This window comes from Drosophila obscura, unplaced genomic scaffold (assembly GCF_018151105.1).
Source record: "Drosophila obscura isolate BZ-5 IFL unplaced genomic scaffold, ASM1815110v1 contig_150, whole genome shotgun sequence".
Lineage (NCBI taxonomy): Eukaryota > Metazoa > Arthropoda > Insecta > Diptera > Drosophilidae > Drosophila > Drosophila obscura.
Window position 1 is genome coordinate 823,115 of NW_024542736.1, and position 27,793 is coordinate 850,907.

Sequence of the window (27,793 nt, forward strand, 5' to 3'; positions counted from 1 at the left end):
AAGAGCTGAACAAAAAGAGGGCGAGCAGCGAGGCGGTGAGAGTGAGAAACGCTTCCTGCAGATGCAACAATTTGTCATTGAAAAGCAAAGCGCAGCGCGAAAAACTAACCGAAAAATAGTTAAACAGCTGCCGACGACATGTCCATTGCACAACACCCAAACACACAAACACAAGCAGTACCAGTAGCAGTACCTGCACCAGCACCAGCAGCACCAGCAGCAGCACCAGCACCAGCACAGAAGAAGGCTTTCAGGACAGGGCCGAAGTCGAGTCGTTTTATCCGAGCAGCCACGAATATCGTAACGACTAACCGTGTACGACATTCGCACGACCAACAGTTGCTGCTTGCTGCTGGCTGGTGCTTGCTGCTCCGCAGGCTGGCTCTGGCCCCCCATAATAGACACTGACATCCAGCGCACTGTCACAGTCCACGCTCGTCCTTTGGACTGCCAAGTCGCGTTCTCGTCGTTCGCTCGCTCGCTCGCTCGCTGGTGGATGTGGATGTGGTTGTGGTTCGACAGTGAACCGTGTTCCAACGGAAGTCCAGCTAGCCAGTTAGCCAGTGTTTCCATAGTGTTTTCCCCAAATTCGACAATCAACAAAAACTCTTCGTGATAACAGAGAAAAAAGTTGCCATTTCCGTTTCCGGTTGCGGTTGCAGCTCGAAGTTCAGGTCTGAACTTGATGCGGTGCGGCCTGTCAACTGTTGCTGCAGTGCCTGAGCACAGTGCCGTCGTTCATGTAAGTTGCAAATGAAATTTATTGGTCGCTCAGAGGAGCCCACACTGAGATTGAGCCATCAATCTTGGCTATCAATTGGATCAATCATACGCCTCGTGTACTGCTTCGAGTCGTATCGATTTGGAGTATGTGAAATATTGATTGGCAAAGCAAAGAGTCCAGGAGCCCAACCACCGAACGATGCCCACCCAGACCCAGACAGTTGGCCCAGAATAGGCCCGCGTCGAGGCAAAAACACACAATGGGCTAAAAATAATTGTCCACTCCACCTCCACCGTCCGCAGCCAACGGGTCCGACTGACTTACCTGGCTTAAAGCCGCCATCTCAGCTACTGCAACGCGACAGAAAGACCCATGCACACTTCCCTTATTAAGCTAAATGAAAGAGTATGTAAACTATAAATATATATTTCCTGTGTAAAATGTACTTCCATTATAATAGCAAAGACATAAATAGTCTCTGGTACAGGTAAAAAATACTACAGAAAAATACTACAGAATAAATAGGTAAAATTTTTAGTCAAAGTTCTTTAACCTATTGCCAGCACAGGGGATACATGTTGCTGCTTCTATTATTCAATCGTTCCAACATTGCGAAATTGCATTTGCAAACATTCTAAAGCTAGATGAAGCCTTCTCCGTGCATTATTATGAAAAAAGTTGAGCGCAATATGGCAACCATTACGAGACTCGAGCTTCTTTGTACTCAAATTGCATAAGAGGCTTTGTGTTACAGTGGAGCTGGGTGCAACTAGTTGCAAACAATTACTATGGCTTTAATTCAGTTCAGAACTCAGTTTCAAAGCTATTTGCTATTTTTAGCAAAAATTGCACATTTCTACGAGTTCGACCTTTAGCTAATTTCTGCGAGCTATCAATAGATAACATATCCGATCTTAAAGGAGTAATCGCAAGCGAGGAAGAAGATATGATATTTTCAAAGCGAATATTTTGACTGCAGTAGGGATGATGATACCTTAAAGTCACCAGCTCTGATTCTGCGGAAAAAATGCTGCACTTAAACTGAACTAAAAAACTTTCGACCAACAACTAACCGGCCAGTTGGAGGAGGAGTTGGGCCATGCACACCACACGTGTGGTCCGTCAGCAGCAGCCAATAAGCTCTGCTCTCGCTCAACTTCCGACGACCCTCCCAATCGGTGTCCAGCTGTGTCCACGCTTAAAGACAAGTCAATCGCCTGGCTATGTCGGGGACATGTGGCTGACACTCGTCAGTGTCAGCTGGAGACGGGATGCGATGGGATGTCTCTCTGTCGTTCTCTCTCTCTGTTGACCGCCTGGACGGCTAAGCCCCATGGAATCAAAATGAAACTGAAACTGAAAATGATTTCCGTGGATAGCAGGAATGTGCTTTAAAGGCATGCCAAAAGAAAAAATAAAAAAATGAATTAAGTGAAAGAAAAAAAAATCAATGCACCCTCCAGCCGTGTCCTGAAGGCGCCATTTAATGGGAGCAAAATGCCGCTGCTGGGTGGGCGTGTCAGTGCCCCTCCCCACACACTTAAATTACAACTTCACACACTTGTAACGTATAATAAAAGCGAAAAAAGAAAGAGCCCAAGGAAATCAAATAGCAACGAGGCCAACTCCACTACATTACTAGACGCCTCCTTTTGGGCAGGCGGACCTCGTCATCGCCATCGCCATCGTCATCATTTTGGGAGGAACATTTCCAGCATAACGCTCAGGGAAATTTGTGTGTGTGTTCTCTTTGTTTTTTGCTGCTGGTTTTCTGTGGGCAGGGCCTACATTTCTGTTTTGGCAACAGCAGCAGGCGGTGGCGCTTTACAGTCCCCAGCGGCCTGATTAAATTCTTATCCCCCCACTGGCGAAGCCGCAGCCAGTGCCACTGGCCCTGCACCACCACCACCACATCCAACAGCCACCGAACCAGCCACCCAATGCTCTGGAAGACAGGACACGGGATAAGGCGCTGCATGCGTTTAGTGCGACGCGCAAATGATGAAATAAATGAAACTAATCCAAGAGAAAGCCCAAATGGCAAAATATTTACATTGCCCACCGCAGTGGCCACAGCACAGTGGTTTTAGATTTACCAAAAAGTGGGCATACATTTCTTTGCAATGGAGAAAGCTGAGCAGAAAGCAGATTATATCCTCCTGATGCGCTTAGCTCATTGAGCACCCCACAAATCGTATCCCAATCAATCCGTACTCTTTCGTGGACAATGGACTTGTCTTTTATCTTCCTCAAGTACTCTTTTATCTGAAGTATTTTTCCCTTTTGTGCATTTGTGGGTTACTCTTTCGCTTTTCGTTCGATTATCTGAATATATTTTAAATCCCATGCTCGCTTCTTCTCCTGGACCACTGTGCAGTGGTTGCCCTGGAATCTTCTGCCAGTTCTGCCCCTCTATTTTTTTTATCCAGCCACCGCCACCCGACGGTGTGATAAACATCTTTGCCAAGTAAGCAACAATTTTTATGCCCCAAATTGGGTTCTTTTTTTGCTCTCCCTTTGCCTGGTGATAGAGCCAGGAGGCCAGGGAAAGGAGTGGAGCTGGGGATGAACTGTGTTGTCGGTGGCGATGTCGATGGTTGATTGGATGACGAGGCGGCTCAGCGCGTGCAGGCAAATATTTTTAATGATTTTGTGTTGGTCGAGGCAAGGGCCTCGGCTTCGGCTTCGATCTGGGGGCGTTGTGTGTTGTGTCTGAGTTTAGTTTTACGCCCCAGTTAGTGCAAAACTAATTATACTTATGGCAAGAGACGACAGGAGTGGGACCAAACACGGTTGGTAGCAGAAGTGAAAGACGATAAGACTTGCCAAGGTCAATGATTTGGGTCTCCTACTTCGCACGGGGGAAACTTTGAGCTAACAGCAAAAGAAGCTCTCGCTCTCTCTCCCTTTTAAGTTACATTTCTTTATCCAAATGTTTGCATATAAATAGACAGCTAATTCATTGTAATTATTATTGAAATTTAATCTCTTTTTTCCCTCAAACAAATGTGATTTTGAAGAATTCCAGGAAATCAATGTATAAAATTATAAATAAACTCTTCTTGCTCTCTCATCCTGCCTAATCTGCTGCTTAGTGAATATCAAATTATGATACATTTTTCCACTGAAATTATGCAAATCTTTCACTAATTATTTCTCTTGGCTTCCTTGCCATTTTTGCCTGCTCAATTTCAAAGTTCATAGGTATTCGTTTCAATGATTTCCCCTAATTATCTTTTCGTGTATTAATTTCGAACTAAATGTATTAAATACTTGCTGCAAAAAGAACGTAGGATAAGCAAACTATTTAAAAATTTTCCTCTCTTAATTTCAAGTATTCATTTGATGAGTGAATTTGAAATTACATTTTGCACATCCATATACGAGTATTACCCGTGTGTGTTTTCACCTGTACATTTATTCTTATCACGTGCACTCACATGTGACTGAACTGCTGTCTGTTATCCGTCGATGTCGATGTCGATGTTTGTTGCTGCTTTTCTGACTGTTGCTGCTGTTGCTAATGCAGAATTATGGACTTCTGTTCAAACACGCTCTTACATTTCCGTTTCCGCTGCTTTTGTACCTCCGTGTGTGCATGTGTATGTGTGTGTGTGTGAATATGCCACGCGGCCGTCAGCAAAATGCCCAAAGCTGGGAGTAACCCTTTCTAATGCCCCCACATTTCCCACTGCAAGTGGATGGCTGGATGGATGGATTTTTTGCGCACGCATGGCCACATTTTGAGTTTCTCTTGGCTTGTGTTTTTTTTTTTTTTTTTGATGAAACATTGCAGATAGGTCTCGCTACTGCCACGCCTTCCTCCCTACTGTTGATGGATAACACAGAGTCGGATGAAGAGACTGTAAAAGAAGCCCGTAAGCCTGTGCAGCTTTAAGGCAGTACAACAGTTCTCTGCTGGTAGTCGCTCCTCCTCCCATAACACTACCCCTATTTAAGCCAAACTAAATAAGTCCGGTGCTTGTGGCACTTGTGGTTCCATTTGTGGTCCTACTTTGGCTTACATTCAGGCCTTGCAGCTTCTTTCTTTCTTGCCGAAAATAGCCAACACTTGGCCGGCCAATTAGGCCAACTCAAGTGGTCATTTCTCCCTGGGCCCTCCTCTCGTGCCAGACCAGCTGGTGGCCCTCACCTAACATAACCCTTTATGTCAGGCAATTAAAAAGCAGTTTTATCCCCACTTTACCCTTGCCCCTTTGCTGTACAGCAGGGAATGGAGGAGACATAACTTATTAATTAAGAGCATTAAAGACCAACGCAGCCATTCCAATGCAAATGCAGTTTTAATTAAATTTGCAAAGGGGAAAATGATTAGCTGTTCTGTTCTACCCCTAACCCTTAGACGCTCGCAGGCCTCGGCAGACGGAAAATGCCTAACAAATTAAATTCCCAGTTGATTGTCAATGAAAGTCCAATAAAAACGATGGTAAGCAGATGAAATCCATCTACAGCTGTTGCTGTAGGGGAGGATTGCGCTGTCGTTTCGGCCATCAATCTTTGGCATTCCAGTATTAAAATTTGCTTATTAAATCCAAACACACGCACGACATTTTCCTGCTGACAGTTTCAATTCGCAAATTACAGCCTCAGAGCGCAATTACCGACACGCGTTCAGGTCCACACAGACAGAGATATGATATGGAGAGCGAGGCCAATGCCAGCTCCGGTTTCGGCCAGTCCTGGTCTGGCCTGGCCTGGCGTGGCCTGGGCAGCCACAAAACCCAAAGCATGCCTCAAAACCTGTTACAATGCCGCAACTCAAACGCAGACAGAGGCAAGCGTGGCAGAGACTGGGGATGTGGACAGCACCCAAGAACCACAAAACTGCCCATGACTATGTCTCTGTCTCTGTCTCTGTCCCTGTGCGTATTCCATGTCTGTGGCTGCTGGGCGAACAAGGGCAAGCCGATTATCTTTTCATGCAACATTTGTAAATCTAAAAAGTTAAATGACACTAATCTAAATTCCACAACGGCCACAGCGACTTATGCCCCCCAAAAATCGTATGTACGTAGGGTGTATGGGCATGGGTCCAGGACGAGCCCTCGAAATGCTGCAGCCTCAGCGGAATTTCCCTTAGAGGGCGGGTGAAAAGTGTGTGTGTGTGGTGCAAACATTAATCCGGTATCTTATGATGTTATCCTTTTTAACCCTGATCCTGACATAGAACAGAGCTCTCTGATTTTGTCAGGCATTTTTGCAATATTTGTTGCTTGATGGAACATTAAAGTAAATAAAAAATCTACTTGAAGTTGGAATCTAAAATTTAAACAATAAACTGTATAAGTGGCTGCATCGCTTATGCTAGAATTTATCATAGAATATATGAGTATACAAGTATGACTACAACTATTGCCATATTATAATTATTAAGTAGTCTTACACCTTGACATCAAACTTCTTTGAAGAGCATTCTGTCTTCGTTGGCTTCCCTGTATGTTCCACACTTGTTTAGCATTTTCCATTTCCATTTTTCTGTTGTTGGTGTTTTGAGAACATTTCCCCCTTGTGGTTGCTGCTGCTCGCTCGCTCGCCCTCTCCCTCTCTCTCTGTCACATTTTATAAAGTTGAGTTTATCTCAAGAATGTAGATTGCCTGTAAAATATTTAATTACACTCTGCGGCGCAGAGGCCCCCACAGACGAGGCTGGCAGTGGCACTTTCGACCAGGCAACACGTATACGCCATGTGTGACACTCTGTCATATGTGTGTGGTGTGTGTGTCAGTGTGTGTCAGTGTGTGAGTAGCCCTTTTGCCGCCTGCCTGTTACGGTATGCGTGCGTGCTAACATGGCAATTGCCAAGTGCTGGCTTTTGAGTGCGCTACACACGAGTGACACTTGTATACATCTCTCTCACTCTCACTCTGTTTTTGTTTATTTGTGTTGCTGCTGTGTGTGTGGCCTTTGCACAGTTAACCGTGTTATTTATTTGCCCCACAGATGGCGCTGAGCCCTAACTGTCAAATAGTTGAGCTGCTCCTGAATTTTTAATCAACTTCTTTGCCACAGTTTGCATATGAAATAAGACCAATTGAAGTTGCTGCCACTTCCTCCCTATCCGCCCCCATCCTCTGCCGCTTTGCCTCTTTTGTGGGGCCCCTGTTTCTGCCTGATTCTTTCTCGACTAGTCATTCATTAGTGGCTGAGCCACGTAAAGTGCCAAAATGCTAATTATGTTTATTGAGCCGCACAGCATGGTGGCAGGGGGGCAAACAATTCAAAAAGCTTCTTTCCAGCCACAAAAAAAAAAGTATATGCTGTATATGGGATTCCAAGTATTTGTTTGTGTTAGTGTGGGGTGGTGTGTGGGTGTCGCAATTCTATACAACCGCCAAGGACCGAGGGACGAACACACCTAGAGCAGACAAATCGGCTTTGACCTTTAATGAGCAGGCGAATGCGGACGCGAACGCGTGTCGCTGGCCGCATAAAAGTTTTGCATTTGATTTGCCCGAAGGTCGTTTTATAAATAAGTCACCCCTCCCCACCCACTGGCAGACATCCTGTCGATCAGCGCACGTCAATTCGGTTTGGTTTGGTTTGGTTCGGCGCTGTGCGGTCGGTCGGTCGGTCCGTCGGTCCGTCGATGTTGTGCGGCTAACCATTTGGTGAGCCATTTGGCTCCAGCCTTGAGCACACCCAGCAGCAGCAGCAGCAGCAGCAGCACCTCCTGCCGCCTAGAACCTACAGTAAAACCCTCCTTGGCTGCCCTTGGGTGTGGCCAGTGGCGGTGCCGGTGGCGTGCCTTGAGGTGCTAAATGTGAGCCGCACACACTGAGAGAAATCAGTAAACAAAATTAGCTTCATTTCAGTTGGATGCAGTGAAAAGCTAAACCCACAAGTGGATCGCCAGTTAAATATATCCGATATTCCCAAATTAAGCGGTCACCATTCTCGCGCAGTGTACTCCTGCCGAATCCTAGCCAGGCACATAATTAAAAGCGACATTTGTTGTTGGCTTTTGTGGCATTAGAAAGTTGTTGCGATTACAAAACTTAAATGGGCCTCCGCCTTCGCCTCACACCAAATACCTTTCCTATAAAAAACAGAAAACAAAAAAAAACTAAGTGAAACGGCAAAAACATTCAATGTGTCTAATTAATGATTAGCTGCGGTTTAATTAGAATGCCAGTGATTGTGGCAGACATTCGAGTGCTCGCTGGATGGGTTGGGATGGGATGGAATGGCTGATGAGTAAGTCGAATAAGTGGAGCTTGAAATTGGCTCTGACAGGCACTGAGCGACAGAGAAAGAGATTAATTTAACAACTTCACAAATTGCATTTACCTTCAGTCAGGTGGGAACCACCAGTAGCCGTTGTCGGTGCCACGTGACGGATGAGTTATGTGCGCTGCTAATTGCAGGACTTACTCAGCCCGTCCGTCAGTCCGTCACTCAGTCAGTCAGTACGTTCTGGTTTCGAGTATAATTACACGGCTGGCTCACTTCAGCGGGTTTCAGTTCAGTTGCAACTGGTTGAACAGCACTTGGTCGGGCACTTGTTAAGCATTGTTATCTACCTCTCACTATCTGGATATCCATCTGGATATCTGGCTATATGGAAAGAGCCACGCAGGTTGGACTACGCTGCACCTGACATCAGTCCCAATGACATCAGACAGACAGGCAGCTGCTACCCTTTCTGGGATATATTTAGACTTGGAATAGAATGAAGAACTGAAGCTTGAACTATGCTTCATAGATGAAGAATATTGCGTGTTTGGCTGAAGGGACTGTGATACTCGTACATATATGTTTAGATTATAATCAAAATCTGTGTATTTAGGTCAGCAGTACTTAAGGAATTATTCAAAATTTATTTTGAACAATAAGTTTTCTTAACTGTCTGTTATTTTAATCACAGATTCATTGAAAACTAAAAAACTACGATTAGATATTTAAAACTTTCAGGGGAAATCTTTTGTTGCATTGCAACTCAGGGTGCTGCCAGCTTCGGTTTGTTATTTATTCTCACATTCGCTTTTCGCTCTCTATATGCTTGCGTGCCGCAAGCAATTTTCATGTTAGCCAGACAACAACAAAAACAAAAATAAAAACAAATAACGGCGAGAATTGATTATAGAGAGCCTTCATAATTTATGCTTATTAAAACCTTTTATGCCAATCAAAGCCACGCCTGCCAGCCCCCGCTCCCATTTCCGAATTACAGTTTTTAATTAACTTTTCAATGAAATATGATTCCTTGCTGCATAACAATAGAGCGAATATATATTTGCTCGCAGAGAGTACAGACATAGCCCAATGGCACTGTGAAAGGTAACTCAAAGTCGGGCATCACGGGAGTCTGTACCCTTTTGCGGTTGGCGTTGGCCATGCCACACGTCAGCAGTGTAATTAGGTTTGAGGTACAGCTGCAGCTGCAGTTGCCACACACCATAATCGAATGTCCCCACATCGTTAACAGCTTATCAATAATTTATTAATTGAATCTTCGGTTTGTTTGCAAACGGAAACCATTGATTGGCGGCGATGTTCGGGTAGTTCGGGTAGCGATCTGTCTGTAGCATGCAGATGCATGCACAAATCCTTGGAAAATTGCAAATCGAAATGCAATTAAATGCACATTCGGACTCGCTCATACGCACTGTTGCCCTGCCATCAAAGGCGTTGTAACATCCAGATGTAACAGCCGCATGTAGTACGAGTATTACAGGACAGTTCAGACACAAACAGGCAAAGGCATAAAGTCAGTCGTGCATGGATTTAGTCATTTATTCATTCAACCAGTCAAGCATCCATTTACACTCGGAGATTCGTATTGACATCTGTCCGAGTGTGGCTAAGTAAATGGCTTAGGGGCAAATAAAGAGAGAGAGAGTGAGCATCAGCATCAACAGCATCAGCAGCAGAGAAACTAAAAGTGTTAGGGAACGTGTCAATGAGTTTTTAAGCCCCTGTACTCGGCTCGGCTGTGTCTTAGCCTTTTGTTATTATTACTTGGCAACAGCTCGACATGTTGCCGCAGTGGCTGGCTCATGTAAACGGACAAAAAGCATACCATGCCTCACGGCAGGCAGGCAGGCATTGCAGTCAGATAAGAGCCGTGCCGAGTCGGAGCGGAGCGGAGCGGGCTCCTCGAAAGGAAAAGACAAACAGCAAACAGAAGGAAGAAGGCAGAAAGCAGAAAGCACAGTATGAGATTATTTGTTTTCTGCAGCTTTTGTTTGCCTGCCTCTGATGCTGTTGCTGTTGCTGTGGCAACTCTCTTCTGCTTTCATTACCCAGTCACTCTCGTACCTACATATCCATATATACATATATGTATATGTACAATGTACATACTTTTTTTTGGCTTTATCTTCAGTCAGACCGAGGCACATTCTGCCACACAGTGGTTTCGTTTGAATACATTCAATGAATGAATACACCGCACTTTGTACGGTCGCGGTCGTGGTGTCCAGGCAGCGAGAAGTCAGCCGATACCGGGCGAATATTAACTCATTTCATACGCATATTCACATGCACATAAATCTCCGGCTGCCCCGGCTACAGCTGCTGGCCTATTTCATGGCAATAAATTCACCGGACTCCATGTAAATTACCCGCCATCAAAGCTTATGAAATGTGGAGCACTACCCATCATCAGTGGCAGCAGCAGCAGCAGCAGCATCATCATCATTATCATCAGGCTGAAATTAGTTGCCCTGTGTGTTCCATATCATCGAAAAAGGATGAACCATCGGAGAAGCAAGGGTGCGAGTGCCACATTTTCAATATAAGCTTGTTGACCGGGCTAAAAGAGCAGCAGCAGCAACGGCAACAGCAACAGCAGGCGTAAAGCAAACAAGCCGGAAAAAAATACCAAAACTAAACAAACAAAAAATCTGTCATATGATGGTCAGTGATGGTGTCAGGGGGATATGCTCGTGGGATGATGGTAGGTCAAAGGGGGAGACGGAGACCAAGCGATAATCACAGTCAGGGTCGGTGGCTGTGCACATGTTGACGCCATTTCTGTGTCACCCTGACAATGTTATTAAAAATCCATTCAAACGTCCACACACGTCGCATAGCAGGCAGAGTGCGATAGCACGGTGAGTGTGGGTGCAAAGAGATAGGAAAAGTTCGTGTTGTGCCTCCTCCTGGGATGCAGAGTTTTGCATTTGGGTTTTTCTGATTCCATATTAACAAGCAAGCAAAAAGCAGCAACACGTCGAGAAACGGTAAACAATTAGCACGTTGACAGCAATCGAAAAACAAAACACAGTGGGGATATATGAGAGGAGCAATAAGATTGTAGCTTTGTGTAGCTCTTCAAACCTTTTCCATACTTTATCCATTCTGTAAGCTCCTATCACAGTATGAAATTAAATCAAACCAAATATAGGCTTGTCTCACCAGAAAGATAATGATAATCTATCCAAAAGTCCTTCCCCAATGTTTATCTTCAAATTGTAGTTTATTTGCTTTGCCATAACATTTTTGGGCGCCAGCAGACTCTGTGGACTCTGATGATGGGTGATGATGGGAAATGTGTTGAGTTCATTTCGATAATGAGTCATAATTAGAAGGGCATTAGCATAATATCGATTATGCGGCGGATGATGATGAAGTGACTCTGGCTGTGGCCAAAGGAAATGGAAACATTGCCAGATGGCTTTTAATTTCCTGTCGGCTGAATGTGGCCAATAAAACCAAAAACTAAAACCAGCTTATTTTGTGTAAATGGGCAGAGCCAAAGCCAAGCCCCGGACAAATAACATCATAACACACCGTCCCCCAAAGAGTGTCAAAATCAACAGAGGAATAGGGGAAAAATAAGCAAAATAAGAAATGGTTGGGTTGGGCAGGGCAAGAAATCCTTTGGATTTGCTGTGGCCGGGCGACGAAGAACTGATTAAATTGTTGACGGGACTGTTCCGGGGGGGATACACACACAGACACAGGAAACTAATTCCGGCAGCCAGCACTCGCTCCGCAGCAGCTCTTGCTGCTCCGCTGCCATTGAACTTTATCGATAAGCATCGGGGCAAAGGAACAACGGAACAGTAACCAAAAAAAAGAAGGCAAAAAAAAAGCGTAGGGAATAAGAAATTGTGCTTGGGGGGAGAGATCCCCGGCTGGGCTAAAGGGAAATACATTTTTATGGACAATTTGGTTTTTATGTCAATTTACTGCTGTTTCCCCACCGAAACACAAGAAAATTCATGAAGTTACCCAGAGACCCAATATCAATTCTCCACCCCGACTCCGGCTCCTGCTCCGGCTCCGACTCCGACTCCCTTCAACGCCTTCGGTTAAGTCGTGCGCACATTAAAATGGGTGCTGTGGGGCGCATCGTTTCTGTAGCTGGTTTGATTGGTTGTACTCGTATTTGCAGCATTTTGCTTCACTTTCGGTGGGGGGGTGTGGTTATTATTGGTAGTGGGCGGACGACTGGGACGCAGAAAGAGACGACTGCGACACGATGTGATAATTGCCACAACAACAGCAGCAGCAGCAGCAGTGGCAGTGGCAGGAATCGGGAGTGGGAATGGGACTGGGTGTGCCCAATGGCGGGACTAACATCTGCTTTAAAGATTTCAGCGAGATTTAAGCTTAATGTTGGTGTCCGGGATTAGCCCTTGAGCCGCTCATAAACCAGCGACAAAGCTAAAGATGCCGCGCTACTTATTCGGATATATTTGATGTAGCAATCTTTTGTCGAATAACCTGCACAATTGCACCTATTTAATTTGAAGTGCTTGTGATACTTGTACGAATTCCACTGGTTGTTGTGGAGTAAAATAACAAGTCCTCTTAGTCTTAGCTTCTTAGTCTTAAAATGTTTACTAAGCGAGTTTTCTACGCAGAAATACTAAGTCAATCTTCCATACTCGTGTCTCTACTGAAGGCACAAACGATTACTTTTCTCTCTCTACTGATCCCTGTATCCCTGATCCCTGACGAATATATGTATGTACGTGCATACCTTAATTGAGCATCTAAGTACGAGGTACTATAAAAAAAACTTCTGTTTTCTTGCCTTGCCTTGTTTAGTGAAATTTTTGCGTCAGGCCTTATCAATCTAAACAGCTTTTTGCACGAGTCCTGCTCAGCATCTGTTTTGATATTGCACATTCCACACATTTTGCTTTTGTTAGCATTCTTCTTTGCCCTGCCTTCTCCCCTCCCCACCCCACCCACTTTATTGTTTGTTTTGTTTACTGCTGCTTTGTGCGTTAGCTTTTTATTAGGGCAGCATTTATAATTCATTTTGCGCTAATTTTGACTATATTGTTGATGGCAGTTGCTGTCTGACTGGATGCTCTTCTACTTATCGCTCTTTCACTCATTCCCTCTCTATCTCATTACTTCTTGGCCGCTGTGTGGCTGCATGTCTGTGTGTTTGCCTTGGCAGCAGCATGGCAGCAACATGTGTGTCGGCCATTTCTCATTTTTATGTGTGGCCATGTTGTAAAACCAAATTAATGCGATGTAGTCGGCTCCACAGCGGCGGACCCATGCTGACAACAGTGTTGCATGTTGCTCTATCACATGCTTCATCAACACCACCCACATCTATGTCTCTCCCTCTCCCTCTATCTCCTATTTCTCCATCTCTTCTTCTCCTTCTATCTATTGTGCCCTGCATCCCTGCTTCCCTTCTCTCGTTTGTCTAAGCTGAAATATGACTTCCTGGCAACACGTTTTTACATTTCCGTTTCCGTTGATTTAATGCCACAAACTGAAATTATTACCATAAAAGTAAGCAGTATAGAGAGTGGAAATAGACAGCGAATAGAGAATCAGAGAGAGAGAGAGAGACAGGTAGAGAGGCACTACATGTGTAACGTACCTATGGACAATTACACGCTGCGGTTTATGCTGCCCGCTGAAAATTCCTAAATAGAACTTTAACGATGCACTGGGCATGGCACTGGTTGGGGGATTCACGTGTCAGCCATGGGAAAGACTCTCCGGTTACCCCAGCTTACCACACTTCTACCCACCACCCCAAAACCCCACCATCCCACCACCTCACCTACCCACTCTGGTTTTCCCTTGCTCGTTGTCATGTCGGGCATCCCTGTGTCCTTTCTCTGTGTTTTTGTGTGGCTTGTGTACCATCTATTTGTCTGTCTGCTGTTTACTGAAGCGTTTTTGTCACATAATTCGCTGCGGCAAGGGCCGCACACCAACACCAGCACCAACAACGCCGAGACAGTCATAAAATGTTGCCACAACACGTACCAGAATACTGAGCACATTTTTCATAATTTGATACATCCATAATTACATAATGCGTTGACAGCATTTTGCACAAAGCAACACAAAAATAACACACACCCGCACACATCCACAAACAAACAAAAAAAAACAGGCAAGAAAAACCATCGGATGCTGTGTGGGAAAAGAAAAACAATTTACGGCTTTTTTTTCCTTTTAAAGGTACCGTTTTTCTTATCTTTTTCTTTTAAATTAAAGTAACCATAGAAGAGTATTTGAAGAGTATTCAGTGTTCGTTTGGGGCAAAAACTTGGACTGCCTTTTTGTTTTAATAGCTGTTGCCTGCCGTGCGGGTTTTTTAAATTAAAAAAATACTTTTTATTTTTCTATTTCTCCTCGTTTTTGTTTGTTGCTGTTGTTGTTTATTGTTTAGAATAATTTATGCATTGCAAGGGCAACATTGTCGCGATGCGAAGTCATCAGCATGCAGCCGCACGACACCAATTGTAGTAGTTGCAACATCCACACCCACACCCACAGCAACCAAGTTTTAATATCAAACACTGGGAGTATCTCTAAACAGAGCGGAGCCTCACTGTCATTCGAAATGTGTTTGGCAGGGAGATTTACAAACAAGTACGTTTAAGTGGAATTCAGCAAATATTTGCTTGGCAGCAAGTAGGGATATAGAAATACAAAAACATTAAATGGGAACGCTGGCCAAGGGATCGATTTAAATAACTAGTACGTACATATGTCAGACAGCAGACAGCAGTTGGCTCCACCATCCTCGTCCTACATAATTTTGCCTCAGAATTGCAAATGAGCTGGCGGAGCTCTGATTGAAAAATCAAACCAAGCAGCACTGGAAGCGCAAATAGAGCACAGACATAAAAAACTACTCACATACGGGGCAGTGGTGCAGTGAAAATGAGTACACTGTGTGCATAGGATAATTCATATATTTAAAAATGCAATTGCATATAATTTGCTGATTTTCCGCCACATGGAACTAATTTGTCGGATTTGCATTAATGCAGGCCACTCGGCGGCAATTAAGGCCACTCGGCAGCTGTTAATTGTAAATAATTAATTTAACTGCAGTGGCAATGTAATTAATCCCAATCCCCATCCAATTACAATTATCAACAAACCAAAGTTGTTGCTGCAATGCCAAAACTAAGCCAAAACTAAAATAAACCGGATGAGCGGATTAAGCAGTGAGGAGTGGGTTGCACAGCGGGAGGAGGGCCATTAATATTCGAATCAGGAACAGCTGCTGCCAATGAATGAAATATATGTACCCCAGCAGCAGCAGTAGCAGCAGCAGCAGCAGCAGCATCAGATTGAGCTGCACTTAATTAACAAGCGTAAAAGTTTTCATCTGACCTAAGGTCACTCTGCTGGGTGGTGGAGGGAAAGCCAAGTCTGTCACGCAGACAAAGATAAAGCGGGGGCTGGGGTGGGGAGGGGCGACAACAGTTAGTTGGCTAATGAAGTTGACAATTAGAAGAAAACTTTTCACCGTTGGGAACTCAACTCTATGCAAAGCTATCTCCATCAGCACAGCACTCGTACAGTGGCAACAAAAAGCTGATTTAATTAAATGAAATCTTAATTTAAAATACTATGAATCTGAGAGTATTAATATATTTCTGATTCAACTTATTTAACTACATGTAGGAGTAGGCTCGAAGAAACATTTTGCAACTCATTTCTCAAGTTCGAATCAGTTCTTGACGCTATCTGGCCAACTGTGCCGCGGCCTGGGAAACCTTCAGCTGTGCCTTATTCAGCCACGTAGCTGGGGCAGTCATAAATCTGTTGCATAAACTTTGGGCCGGAGCCGAGTGAGCCAGGCACATTAACGCTGCCCCATGAAAGATGCATGAGACGCACAACAATGGGGAGGCAGCAGCACATCCTCCTCCGACGCTCGTCTGGCGCACCCCCGGGAGGGGTGGAGGCTCAAGCTCAGGCACTGACTCAGTCGCAGTCGCAGCCCCGACGCTCGTTTCGTTTGCCCCGGCACGTCAACTATTTTATGCGATTATAATAAACTGAACTCTATAAAGTTGTCATATTCAATTCCCGGTCCATGCAACGGCATAAATTAGGCTTACAGTGTGGCGTGGGGAAGGAGGGAGGAAGCTCTGTGGGCGTGAGGACGAGAGAGGTGCAGTTGCGTGCCACAGCACACACACTCGCTTTCACATCGATTGATCGATCGATGGATGCCACATAAAAATGTCAGCACAATTAAGCTCATTGAATCAATTTACGCCTCAGCTGTTTGCCGCTTCAAAATGGTTGTCCAGCTGGGCTCACAGGGCCCCTGAACGGGCTGTGGTGGTAGGGTTAGGTAGCGTTGGGGCATGCCACACGCAAAATTGCCGACGGCATTGGGGTTGTCTGGTCTGGTCTGGTGTGGTAAGCCTTTAAGACCTGTTAATTGAGTGCTTATCGATTAATAAAGCCTCAGTGTTAATTACACTAAACAACACAGAACATTTATGCATGGAAATTAATATTAAATGAATTAACAAAATAATTAAATATGTGTACAATTTTAATTGAGTTACGTTTTATGGTTAAACCTGTCATTGTGTCTACTACAATACAGCTTAAGATTTATCTATGATAATATGATCTCTTCCGCTCGCTCTCGCTTTTGCCAACTACACTTTCTCATTCAAGCTTTGAATAGTTTTCTTTTTTCATTCCAACAAAAGCATTTTGTCAGTGGAAAAACTTGCTGTCTAGTGCAGAGAGAGAGAGAGAGAGAGGGAAAGAGGATCCCAGCAAGGACGAACCTAGCACGCAGAATTATGTAGTATATATACGAGTATATATGTATGTATGTAGGTATATAAAAAAAGAACGACGCTTATAAAAGCATAAAATATGAGCACGTCTGGGCCAGGGAGGCTGCCTCAGCAGGACAGCATAATTAAAGTCGTTGACAAGGCAGGAAGAACTTTAGACGCGGAGCGTCCACACCCGTCGGCCCTCAACCTCCCTTTCACCACTCCAGCTTCAACCTCGGTGCGGCTCTGCATGATTAATGGCATTAATAAATTCTACACGGTAATTGTGTATTCCGAAAATGCCTCATAAAAGTCAACTTTTTAACTGGGCAGCTGCACATTGCGCATACGCAGCGTTGGCCCATAGGTAAAACATTCAATTAGTGCGACAGGCCGTGGCCAGGCATAGGCAACGGGCAGCAGGAACCCAGCACCCAGCAGGCAGCAGCCAGCCAGCAGCATCATCAAAAACGCATCAAGCTCATTAGGAGGAGGTTACAGTAGACAGCCAGGTAAAGGGAGCATGACCAAGGAGGAGGCATTTGCTCTGTCATTTTATGGTTGCTGCCACACGGAAGTAGCCGCCACTGTTGCCGGCTCTGGCGCTGTCGTTGCTTGTGCCGTTGCCGTTGCCTTTTGCAACTGCCTTTTGTTTAAATTCCGTTTCGTTTTTCGCATGAAATGAGCTCTAAATGACAGAGAAAGGCAGGCTGGCACAAGGACAGGCAAATGCGACAAACTGTGCCAAGCAATTTTCAGCTCGAATCGTTTGTGCTCATAGCTTCTGTGTGTGTGTGTGTACTTGTGTGTACTTGTGTGGGGCAATTTGTTGCAAGTGTCGCCCCAAAACGCATTTTGCAGTTGTTGCATTAAGCCAGAAGGCAACGCCTAACGATTACGGTATTATCATTGTCATAATCATAAAAACATATTGCAATGGGGCAAATTGAAGCAAAGAGAAATGAATATTAACCCAGATGCTCACTCACAGCTGCAAGTCGACCACTAAATACCCTACATAATCGTTCATAATATATGCAACTCCTTCTCTGAGCGTCTCCTGTGTGACAGCTAAGGATTTCCTGCCTGTTCAGTTAGAGCATTAAAAACTGTCAACGGCAATGAAATTCTTTTGTTCTGCGTACTGTAAAGTTGTCAGCAAAATGAGCGGGGGGGTTGGCCGTTGGTATGGGGTATACTATGTATGTAATAGCGGAGTCCTAGAGCATAATCAACTTGTAAAAGTTTTAATTACAAAACGTTGTGGCAGCTCCCAGCTTCCAGCTTCAGTTTCCACTTCCACTTCGAACACAACCGCTTCTCGGAGCTTCTGTTTAATTCATCTAGATTAAAATTTCGCTTCTTTTTCGGGCAGTTTTGTTGACTCCCAGGGAACTACTTGGCACGCGCATTTTAATCAAAGTAAAATTTTAAATAAATATTAGAGACGCGCAACGTGATGAATAATTTTTGGTGCTGCCGCGCTGCTGTCGATTGTCTGGTGGCAGCCGCCTCGCATGGGCAATTTCAATTTCAGCGACACGAACTCGGAGTCAGACACATTTCAGAGCTGGGTACGGGACGCAGCAATGACTATGGAGCGGAGGAGCTGCCTCGGTGGATGCATCAGACTTGTCCTTGACACGCTTGCTGCATGCCAAATGAAGGTTGAGTGGGTTTTGCCTCCTCCACTGCTGGTGGAGAAAAGAAACTCTTTTGAAGACAGGAAAAGACCACAAATCGTTGCCAGAGACTGTTGCGCGTTTACTTTGCGCTTCTCAGCGCTCACACAAACAGGTACAAACTCACACAGAAACAGAAACAGACAGAGACACAGAAACGAAGGCATGTACAAGTGTGGCATGCACATGCAAATTTAACGAGTGCCAATGGCAAAATTTTCGCCCCAAGCCACTTAACGTTGTCTTTTGTGGGCACCACACACTTGCCCATGCTACATGCTACTGCTACAAACGAGCACACAAACATGTAGACAGCCTCGTTTATTGCTGTGCAATCTGTTGTTGCTTTTATAGTCAGCAGCCAGATAGCAAGAGCATAAAATAAGAACCACCAGGAAGACAACATCAACAAAATGGTAAACGACACTTGGTACGTGAAGTGTCGGAATGCCGCTGGAAGCAAACTCTCTGACAAGTTGCCGGACAATTTGCTATATAAGAGCAAAAATCCTGGGATCCAGGAGCGTGTGCATATTCTCATAGCTGATGCTGGGGCTGAGAGTGCAGTAAGCCAAGAAGATTGTGCGTTTAGCTGATTTTAATGAGAAGCGCAGAGAAAGGCTTAACCAAAGTGGAAGTATCCTTGAAAAGTCTTTTGTTTATAAGCGCTGAAAGGGTGGGTGGGGGGCATGGAACGGCAAGTAAATTTCTTGCAAATGTTTTGATGTGGTGGCTGCTGAGTTCCTTTCTTATAACTTAACACAGCGAGCTAAGAAAGTCCCCCAACTAATTTACTAAATTGGATTAAAATTTCAATTGAATAAAGTAGTCAAATTAAAGGGAATTATTCACAAATTAGATCTAATACGAAGACAAAACTATTCAACATTCAAAGAAAATGTTTCTTGACAATGAGCAATGAAACAGAGCAGAGCTTTCCATTCAAATGGATGTTTTGAAGCAGGGGCAACCTCAATGCTTCGTAATTAAAACCGGCACAAGTCTATTATGTAGTACTCCCTGCCACCCCCGCTCTACACCCCTCTTCCACATTAGATGGAATGCTGTCAAATTCATATTCGGCGGCCTGGGCTTTGGCACAAAAGAATGCCATTGCCGACGCTGTGACGCTGTAGAATGCCACGAAAAATCAGACAAACCAGCATCATAGTCCCAGGCTTATGTACCTTTAGCCAGGCGATGATGTCCATGGGAGTTGGGGCCTGGTTGGCCTGGTTGGCCTGGTTGGCCTGGTGTTGAGTGTGGATTGTGTGTGTGTGTGAGTCAAAGCTTTGGTGATGCGGATATTAGCGCATGATTGAAGACCAAAAATTGCTGGGGTCTTTGTACCATGTGCCATGTGCCATGTGCCATGTGCCATGGGGCAATTAACCCAGTACCCAGTATCGGATCAGCTTTGGGGACCCTCATGGCGAAGCAGAGGAATAAAAAAAAACAAGAAAAATAGATGCTCGAATCACGAGTGCCAATCAAATTTGCATTTGGCCCCCGTGCAAAGCAAAAGGATTGCCTGGCCTCACTTTCTATTATTTTTTCTGATGAATTTCGTAGCCCTTTTGTTGGCTTGATTAAATTACTTTTCATTATTTGCCAAATAAAAGCAACGAAAGGTAAGGCACCAAAGAGGACAATCCATAAGGTGGCAGCGGGAGCTGCAGCTGGAGGCAAGGACAACGGCTGGCTTCCACATTTAATAAGTTTATTAAAAGCAAAAAAAGCAACAATGCCAAAGGAAAAGCGGGTTATTATGGCAACAAGCGAAAGGAGCAAAAATGAAAATCTTATCTACTTGAGTTTGGGGGGGTGGGGTGCAGAAAGACGGTGGGGAAGTCTCAAAATCACAATCCCTTTTTTTATCTCTCTCTCTCTGCGCTCTGCGCTCTGCGCTCTGTCGGCTCCCCTAAGCGCACCTGGCTATGAGCGACATAATTGCTGATTTAAGGCGCTGCCTTTGTGGGGGCCGCCCCCACCATACCCCATTGAGGCAAACACATTGCTTACATATTTCACTTTCAGCGCGCACGCCAGGAATGCCGACAACTTTGAGGCAGCGCAAACAAAAACTGTGCTACGGCACAAAGGAAACAGGTTGCTACCCAGGCCATCCTGCCACCCTGCCACACACACACACACACACCCATACTCCCAGCACACTCTTCTTGTCTTGTGTCCTCTATCCTTGGTGTGGCAGTGTCGCTACTGTTTTAAGCCCTGGTCTGTCATCAGCTGCACAGATACACATATGAGGGCTATGAGGGAGGCCAGAATGCAACAGAGGCGCCGCACCGCACCACACCCATTCGACAGCATAACGTTTCCACCGTCCAGATCAACGCTTTGATCTCCCCGCTGTTGCCCTGCGCTCCTCCCCTGCTGCTGTGGAAGTTGAAGTTGTAGCAGGAACAGGGAACAGGGAACAGGGAACAGCAAACGGGTGCTGTAACTCCCCACGCCCACAATGGTGGTCAAGCTAGACAAAGGCTTAAGGCCTTTAAGAGGGATTATTACTTTACAAGAATGCTGTTTGTTTGCGGTGCAGACTCTCCCAGGAGCATGATTCCACCTGCTGCAAGGTTCTAACGATGAGACAGTTATGGCAAAGGGTAAAGCCATAAAGGCGAGATGAAGCAGTTGACAGACGGTTAACAGACAACTGGGAAATAATTGAACACTTATTGGACAACATTCAATTGTGTCTGGTGTTTCACATCGAGTGGTGCACTTGACTGGTGCAGGGCAAATTAAGTAGTCCAGTGGGGGGACTTTAAAGTGAACGAATGCAGATCAAATATATGTTTTATTGGGTGTGCATTTCAATGAAATATCATCCATTTGTACCCACATAAATATGTGATTCGTAGCCGGCAATGATGAACCATTACAGCAATCAAAATAAACACCAAACTCTCGTAGATATTTTCAATGTATGTAGATTTAGATGTAGCTGGAAGTCCAATTAAATGAGTAATCGAAAAACTTTTATTTTGCCCCAATTGAGTTATTTTTGGGTAAGCCACAGACAAAAATAAATCAAATTCATTTCTAAATATACCTTCCATCAGGTGCCAGCCAAGCCAACACCCAACACCTATAGCTGCCAGTCTTGTATCCTCACTCAGTTCAAGTCTTATTCGAAAGCCTTTTTTGATGGCCTTTATGAGAATCAACCCACTTCAATCTTCTGGGCACTTTCTTCTGAGAATTTCACGCAATCAAAGCGCTTAACCCGCACACACACACACCCCGAATAGCGCCCTCAATTAGCATAGAAATTGGGGACTTGGTTTGATTTAGGTTTGGGGAAAGGACAGGGATTGAGGGACTTTTTGGGTGTGTTACAGGAAGCGGAGAGCAGGACAAAGCTTGACAGCTGTCGGGCAAGGATTGTCGCATGTGTTGACGGATTAAGGAAGCAGCCACGGACAATAGAGTGCAGCCATCCTCCATGCGATGCTCCCTTTTAAGTGCAGAAGCAGAAGCAGAAACACAAGGCTAACTCAATGGCAATGTTTTGGGAATTAAATGAAAACAAATTGTCCCCTCCTAATTCAATTTCCACTCAATCAACGTGATTTAAGTCCTTCCTTAAGGCATGCAGCACTTGCAACACTTGCAACAACGGTATAACTCGATTGTCTCTTGTGTAATTTCCCACTGCAAAGCAGACAGAGACCGAGAGAGGGAGAGAGAGATGTGAGGCTGCTTGCTTCTGTCAAAGTTTGTCCTGCTATCGATTTGTTTGGAATTATATTTGAAAACTTGAAAACTCAATTTTGCACTGCCGTTTCATGGCGCTGCACCTTGCCCCCCAGTGCCAGTGTTCCCCCTAACGCTGTTTACCAAAAACAACAATAACACCAAAGAACTTTACTGAGTTGCTTGGGCCAAATGCAACAGTCAAGAAGTTGGAACAGTTGCACGGACAGACATTCTGGACGGCATGACCTCAGCGGAAGAAAGTTTTCGTTTCCTGTGAATATTTAGACTTGAATAAAAGACAGCAAAGAAAAGATTTCACTGGCAGATTGACGCTTCACATACCCTAACAGATAATACCCTAAAGAGTTTTTTAGGCTGAATAATTACGGCAATATTTATATCTGAAACTTCTGAATACTATTAACTTTAAGTAGTTCCCATTCGGGGGCTTCATATGTCCAAAGAAAAGCAGAATACCCTCTGCGAGTGTATTAAAAATGTCAAATGTAATCACAGAATACCTAGAAGGACCCAGAGGGAGCCAGAGGCAGGGCTCAGAGGCAGGGCAACAGACAGGCAGAGAGCGCAGAGAGCTAGAAATGGGCGAAGGGTACTTGAAAATCAAGTAGCTGGAGCATAAGCAAATCATGACCATAACATAATGAGGATGGCCGAGGATGGGTGGCCAGGTAAGTGGCGGCCAGCCTTCGGGGCGGCAGACAGGAAGCAACCTGCCACAAGCAAATTGCATTGGTTGCCAGCCGCGGCCGTTTCCTATCGCCCCAGCCTCGCGCCGGTTGCCAGTTAACGGTTGCAAAATTAGTTTAAACTTAGCGGAAGCAAAGATGGGTACCGAGACCGAGACCAAGACCTCCCTTTTGTTGCCACTTACAGATGCTGCACCTGCTGTTGACTGGAGACAAGTCGGGGCAGTCCGAGAGGGCAATGTAAGCATTTCAAGAGCCACTGACGACAGCACATTACGCAGAAATTACTTGACATTTCCATCGAGAATCGAGAGCACAAAGGATCTTGGCCAGAGGAGTGCGGAGAGGGGACTGAAGAGTGGCGCGGGGAGAGGAGAGTGGAGAGCGGACCAGAGCGGAGGAAGCAGCCAAAATGCGCTCGCTTAACAAGTCGGTGGGCCTGCAGGGCGGAGAGGACGAGCTGGGCAATGCAACGGACTCCATATACACCATCAAATCCAAATGGATCACCGACTGGTAAGTCTCAGATCCCCCTAAGTCAGTTTCCCATCCTCCAATATGCCACATTTCTTCACTCAGGGGCCTGAACAAGGAACGCGAAAAGCTGTGCAGCATCCTGTTCAAGCGGGTCCTAGACCATGCCGAGTGCAAGCGCCTCCTGGAGGCTACCAAGATCTACGGCGAGAGCATCGACTTTAGTTCGTGGTCGGCCAACGAGCAGCTGCAATGGTATCGCAACTTCGATGTCAACGACACGAGCACCCTGGGCCTGAAGAACCAATCGGCTGGGAGCGGAACCGCCACGGACACGGACCTGAGTTCGGAGAATGTTCTGGTGCCCGTGCTGCCGCCGTTTGCTCTCTGGCAGACGATCTTCATTGCCATCTGCCTGGCCATTTGCATCATTCTCACTGTGGGTGGCAACATCCTCGTGCTGCTGGCCTTCATCGTGGACAGGAATATCCGACAGCCGAGCAACTACTTCATTGCCTCGCTAGCCGCCACGGATATGCTGATAGGTGAGTGGTCTCCAGGACTAAAAATATATTTGAATAATCATTTGGAACATTTGGAAAACAGGAACCGTCTCGATGCCCTTCTATACGATCTATGTGCTGAAGGGCTACTGGGACCTGGGCCCGGTGCTTTGCGATCTGTGGCTGTCAGTGGACTACACGGTGTGTCTGGTGTCCCAGTACACGGTGCTGCTGATCACCATCGATCGGTACTGCTCGGTGAAGATAGCGGCCAAGTATCGCAGTTGGCGGACGCGGACTCGTGTGATCTACATGGTGACCATCACGTGGATTATACCGGCGTTGCTGTTCTTTATCTCGATCTTTGGCTGGGAGCACTTTACGGGCAAGCGCGACCTGTTGCCGGGCCAGTGCGCGGTGCAGTTCCTCAAGGATCCCATCTTCAACACGGCCCTGATCATTGGCTACTACTGGACCACGCTGATTGTGCTCTTCGTGCTGTACGCGGGCATCTACAAGACGGCCTACGACATGCAGAAGCGCAGCGAGGCCAAGCAGCGCAAAATGCAGTCCATGGTGGCACTCAGTGCCGGGGCCATGTCCGGCATGGCGGGACATGCGGCCGGCATCGGCGTCATCGAGGAGAAGATACTGAAGACAAAGGTGGAGCTGGCCGGCGGCCAAACGGATCTGGACAGCGCCGCCAGTGCCGCCTGCACGACGGTCATCAAGCGTCTGAGCGGCTCGGGTCAGGCCAATCCTTTGGCCCAGGCCGCCGAGGAGGTGGAGAACATGACCCCAGAGCAGCGACGCGCGTCAGCGGCCAAGATCGAGGAGGCGCGCAAGCGCGATGCCGTCGAGGCGGAGAAGAGCGAACGTTCCAGCAGTCCGGCCTTCGACTCGGACGAGGAGTCGTCGGTGAACCAGGCCCAGCAGCTGATCACCCAACAGAAGCTGAGCAACATGCGCAAGCGCTCGTCCATCGGGCTGGTGTTCGGTGCCCAGGCCGCCCTGCTGGCCACCCGGGGCAAAGGTAACTTGCAAAAGAGCACCACCAACTCCAAGTCCATCGAGGCCATGCACTCCATGGGTGGTCGCTCGCCATCGCACTACCACCATCACTATCAAAACCCGACACACCAAACGAGTCTGCAGCGGGCCCAGAGCAAGGAAGAGGTGGGCATGGCGCGCCATCAGCAGCAGCAGCACCACCACAGCCAGAACCCGAACCAGAATCAGAATCAGAACCAGAACCAACACCACCAACTGGACCGACCCAAGCGCACCTCCTGCTCCACTCTGTCCCAGATAGCGGAGCATGATCGCCTCATTGACTTCCAGGCACCCGCTCAGTTCACCAACGATCCCCTGTCGCCCGTCGATCTTGCTCCCATTGAGGTGCCCAGCGAGGAGGTGCATCAGGGCCTGGTGCAGGCCATCCTGCCGCCGCCTGATGCCTTCCAGTGTCCCACTCCCCTGTCTGATGACTACTCGGATCGTCCGTTTGGCAATAGCTCGGGGAACAGCGAGCTGGCCATGACCTATGACCTCATGACCAACAACTCCGAGCTGCGATACATGGACGAGAGCTCCGCCATGCTGGCCACCATCACCACCACCAACACCAACAACTCCTCCCCCAATGACAACACAATCAGCTGCTCCGTGAGACCAACGCAACCCGCCCTCCCACCACCGCCACCCGCACGCAAGCATCTCCCAAAGGCCTCAAGCCAGAACCAGAACCAGAACAAAAACAAGAACCAGAGTCCCAGCCAAAGCCAAAGCCTCAGCCTAAGCCTGAACCACAGCCAGAATCAGAATCCGAATCCGAGTCAGAATCAGAGTCAGAATCAGAGTGAAAGTGAAAGTCAGGAGGCAGTTGCCATTGAAAAACGTCTTCTCGTCTCGTACACAGGCATCGAAGACTTCGCGAAAGTGCGGCGGGAGAGCTGCATCGAGGCCATCTGCCTGCTGGACGTGCCCAGCGGAAAACTTCTGGCCGATTGTCCGCATCGGCGGGCCTCCAGTCCCATGGAGACGAGCAGCAAGGATGCCATACTTTACTCGCCCATGCCGCCAGTCTCACCCAAGGTGAAGGCGCAGCAGCAGCAGGCGCTGGCGACACCAACTCAGGCAGCGGCGGCGACCCCAACGCCGGCTTTGGAGCGGATCGAGGAGCGTGAGACATCCGACAGTAACACCAACAAGATGCCCTCCACCTCGGGCACCACCAGCAGCTCTGGCGGGGGCGGTGGCTTGGCTGGCGGCAGCAGACGAGATCGGGAGGAGGAGCAGACGACACAAACAGAAGAGCGGCGACGGCATATCGAATCGCGGCTCCAGCAAGCGGGCCTTCATCCACTCGATTGGCAAGCACTTCAAGAGCAAGAAGGCCCTGCCCCTGGCGCTGGGTGGTGGCGGCAGACAGAAGTCCAAGTCCGAGAACCGTGCCCGCAAAGCGTTCCGCACGATCTCGTTCATTTTGGGCTGTTTTGTGGCCTGCTGGACGCCCTACCATGTGTTGGCACTGGTCGAGGGATTCTGCCGGAATCCGCCGTGCACCAACGAGCACCTGTACATGTTCTCGTACTTCCTGTGCTATGCCAACAGTCCGATGAACCCCTTCTGCTACGCCCTGGCCAACCAGCAGTTCAAGAAGACATTCACACGCATCCTCAAGGGGGATCTGCACATGACCTAAGGTGGGGCAATGCCACATCCAATAATCCAATGGTGAATCCACAGTATATACCCAGGATCGGTTTAGCATTGCACTTCCCGTAAAGCAACGGCCCAAAGCTCTCGTGAGCCCCGAGAGTTTTGAGCCCCAACCCCCACAAAAGCAAAACCCAAAACCCAAGACCCAAAACCTCCTTAGGCCTGTAAGTTCTATGTACGACTATGTGTATGGGAAGTGCTCCGCTAAACCGCTAAATTCCATGGATCCAATCAGACTGTGAACACCCGAAAATGTGTAGAAATATTAGAAAAGCAAAACACTAATTGAATTCTAAATTTAAACGGTGTTTTAGAGATGCGCAAGGAAGGAGACAGGAGAGAAGGCAAAGTTATCGGTAAGTAGCCAAAGGTGTGTGCTAGTTAGAATTGGGGGGTGACAGCTATTTTGGGGGGAAAGGTATGGGATGTAGGATCTAGGTGTAGAAGTGGCACTAAGCTCGGGGCGAAATGTTTTAGACAATAAATATTTTAATGCTAAACCATAACATATAGAAAAACTACAATATACAAATATATATACATAATAATTATAAATATTAATAATAATAATAATGATAATATTATACAGAACACACGAGACACAATTACAGACACATATCCCCCCCCCTTTTGCAGAGGTGCTGTTATTTTTTTTTTTTTTTTGTATTCCTCAGACATAAATCCACAGATAATATCAATGATAATCAGACATATGGAAGATCTAATCAAGAAACTAAATATAAAATATAAAATAGAGAAAGATGAAGAATTTCTGTAATTATGAATACCCAAAATGGTAATGCTTCGAAGACGAATAACTGGAATAATTACAGATAAATATATATATATATATATATATATATATATATACATATATATATATATATGTTATTTATAACATTATTATATTATCAGACTTTACGAAGCATTGCCGTTTTAGGGTTAAATATATCAATGTCATAATGTTCAATGTTCTATGGAGAAAGATATACGATTTTAATGATACATACATACATATGTACATACAATACCTACAATACATACAAGCAAACATATACCCACGTAATTGTCTATTGAAATATGCTAAGCAAGTTTTCCCAGATTGGCCATATCTATCATATACATACATATACATATACATATATATAGCTGCATACATAGATGTCAATTTGTGCGCCAATGCCAGGAAGAACAAGAACAAAACATACAATACATACAATACATATTCATATACATATACATATACGTATAGACGTCTCTTTC

At 46.1% G+C, this 27,793-nt stretch overlaps 1 protein-coding gene across 1 annotated transcript; it reads left to right on the plus strand.

The window, feature by feature from the left end:
* The first annotated feature begins 423 nt into the window (after positions 1 to 423).
* Positions 424 to 26,591, plus strand: LOC111073282 (probable muscarinic acetylcholine receptor gar-1). Its single transcript, XM_022365545.2, is given in 6 exon segments — positions 424 to 742; positions 23,020 to 23,348; positions 23,412 to 23,851; positions 23,913 to 26,078; positions 26,081 to 26,131; positions 26,134 to 26,591. Coding segments are annotated over 5 exon segments (3,141 nt in total). The 5' UTR covers positions 424 to 742; positions 23,020 to 23,244; the 3' UTR covers positions 26,514 to 26,591.
* Positions 26,592 to 27,793: the final 1,202 nt, after the last annotated feature.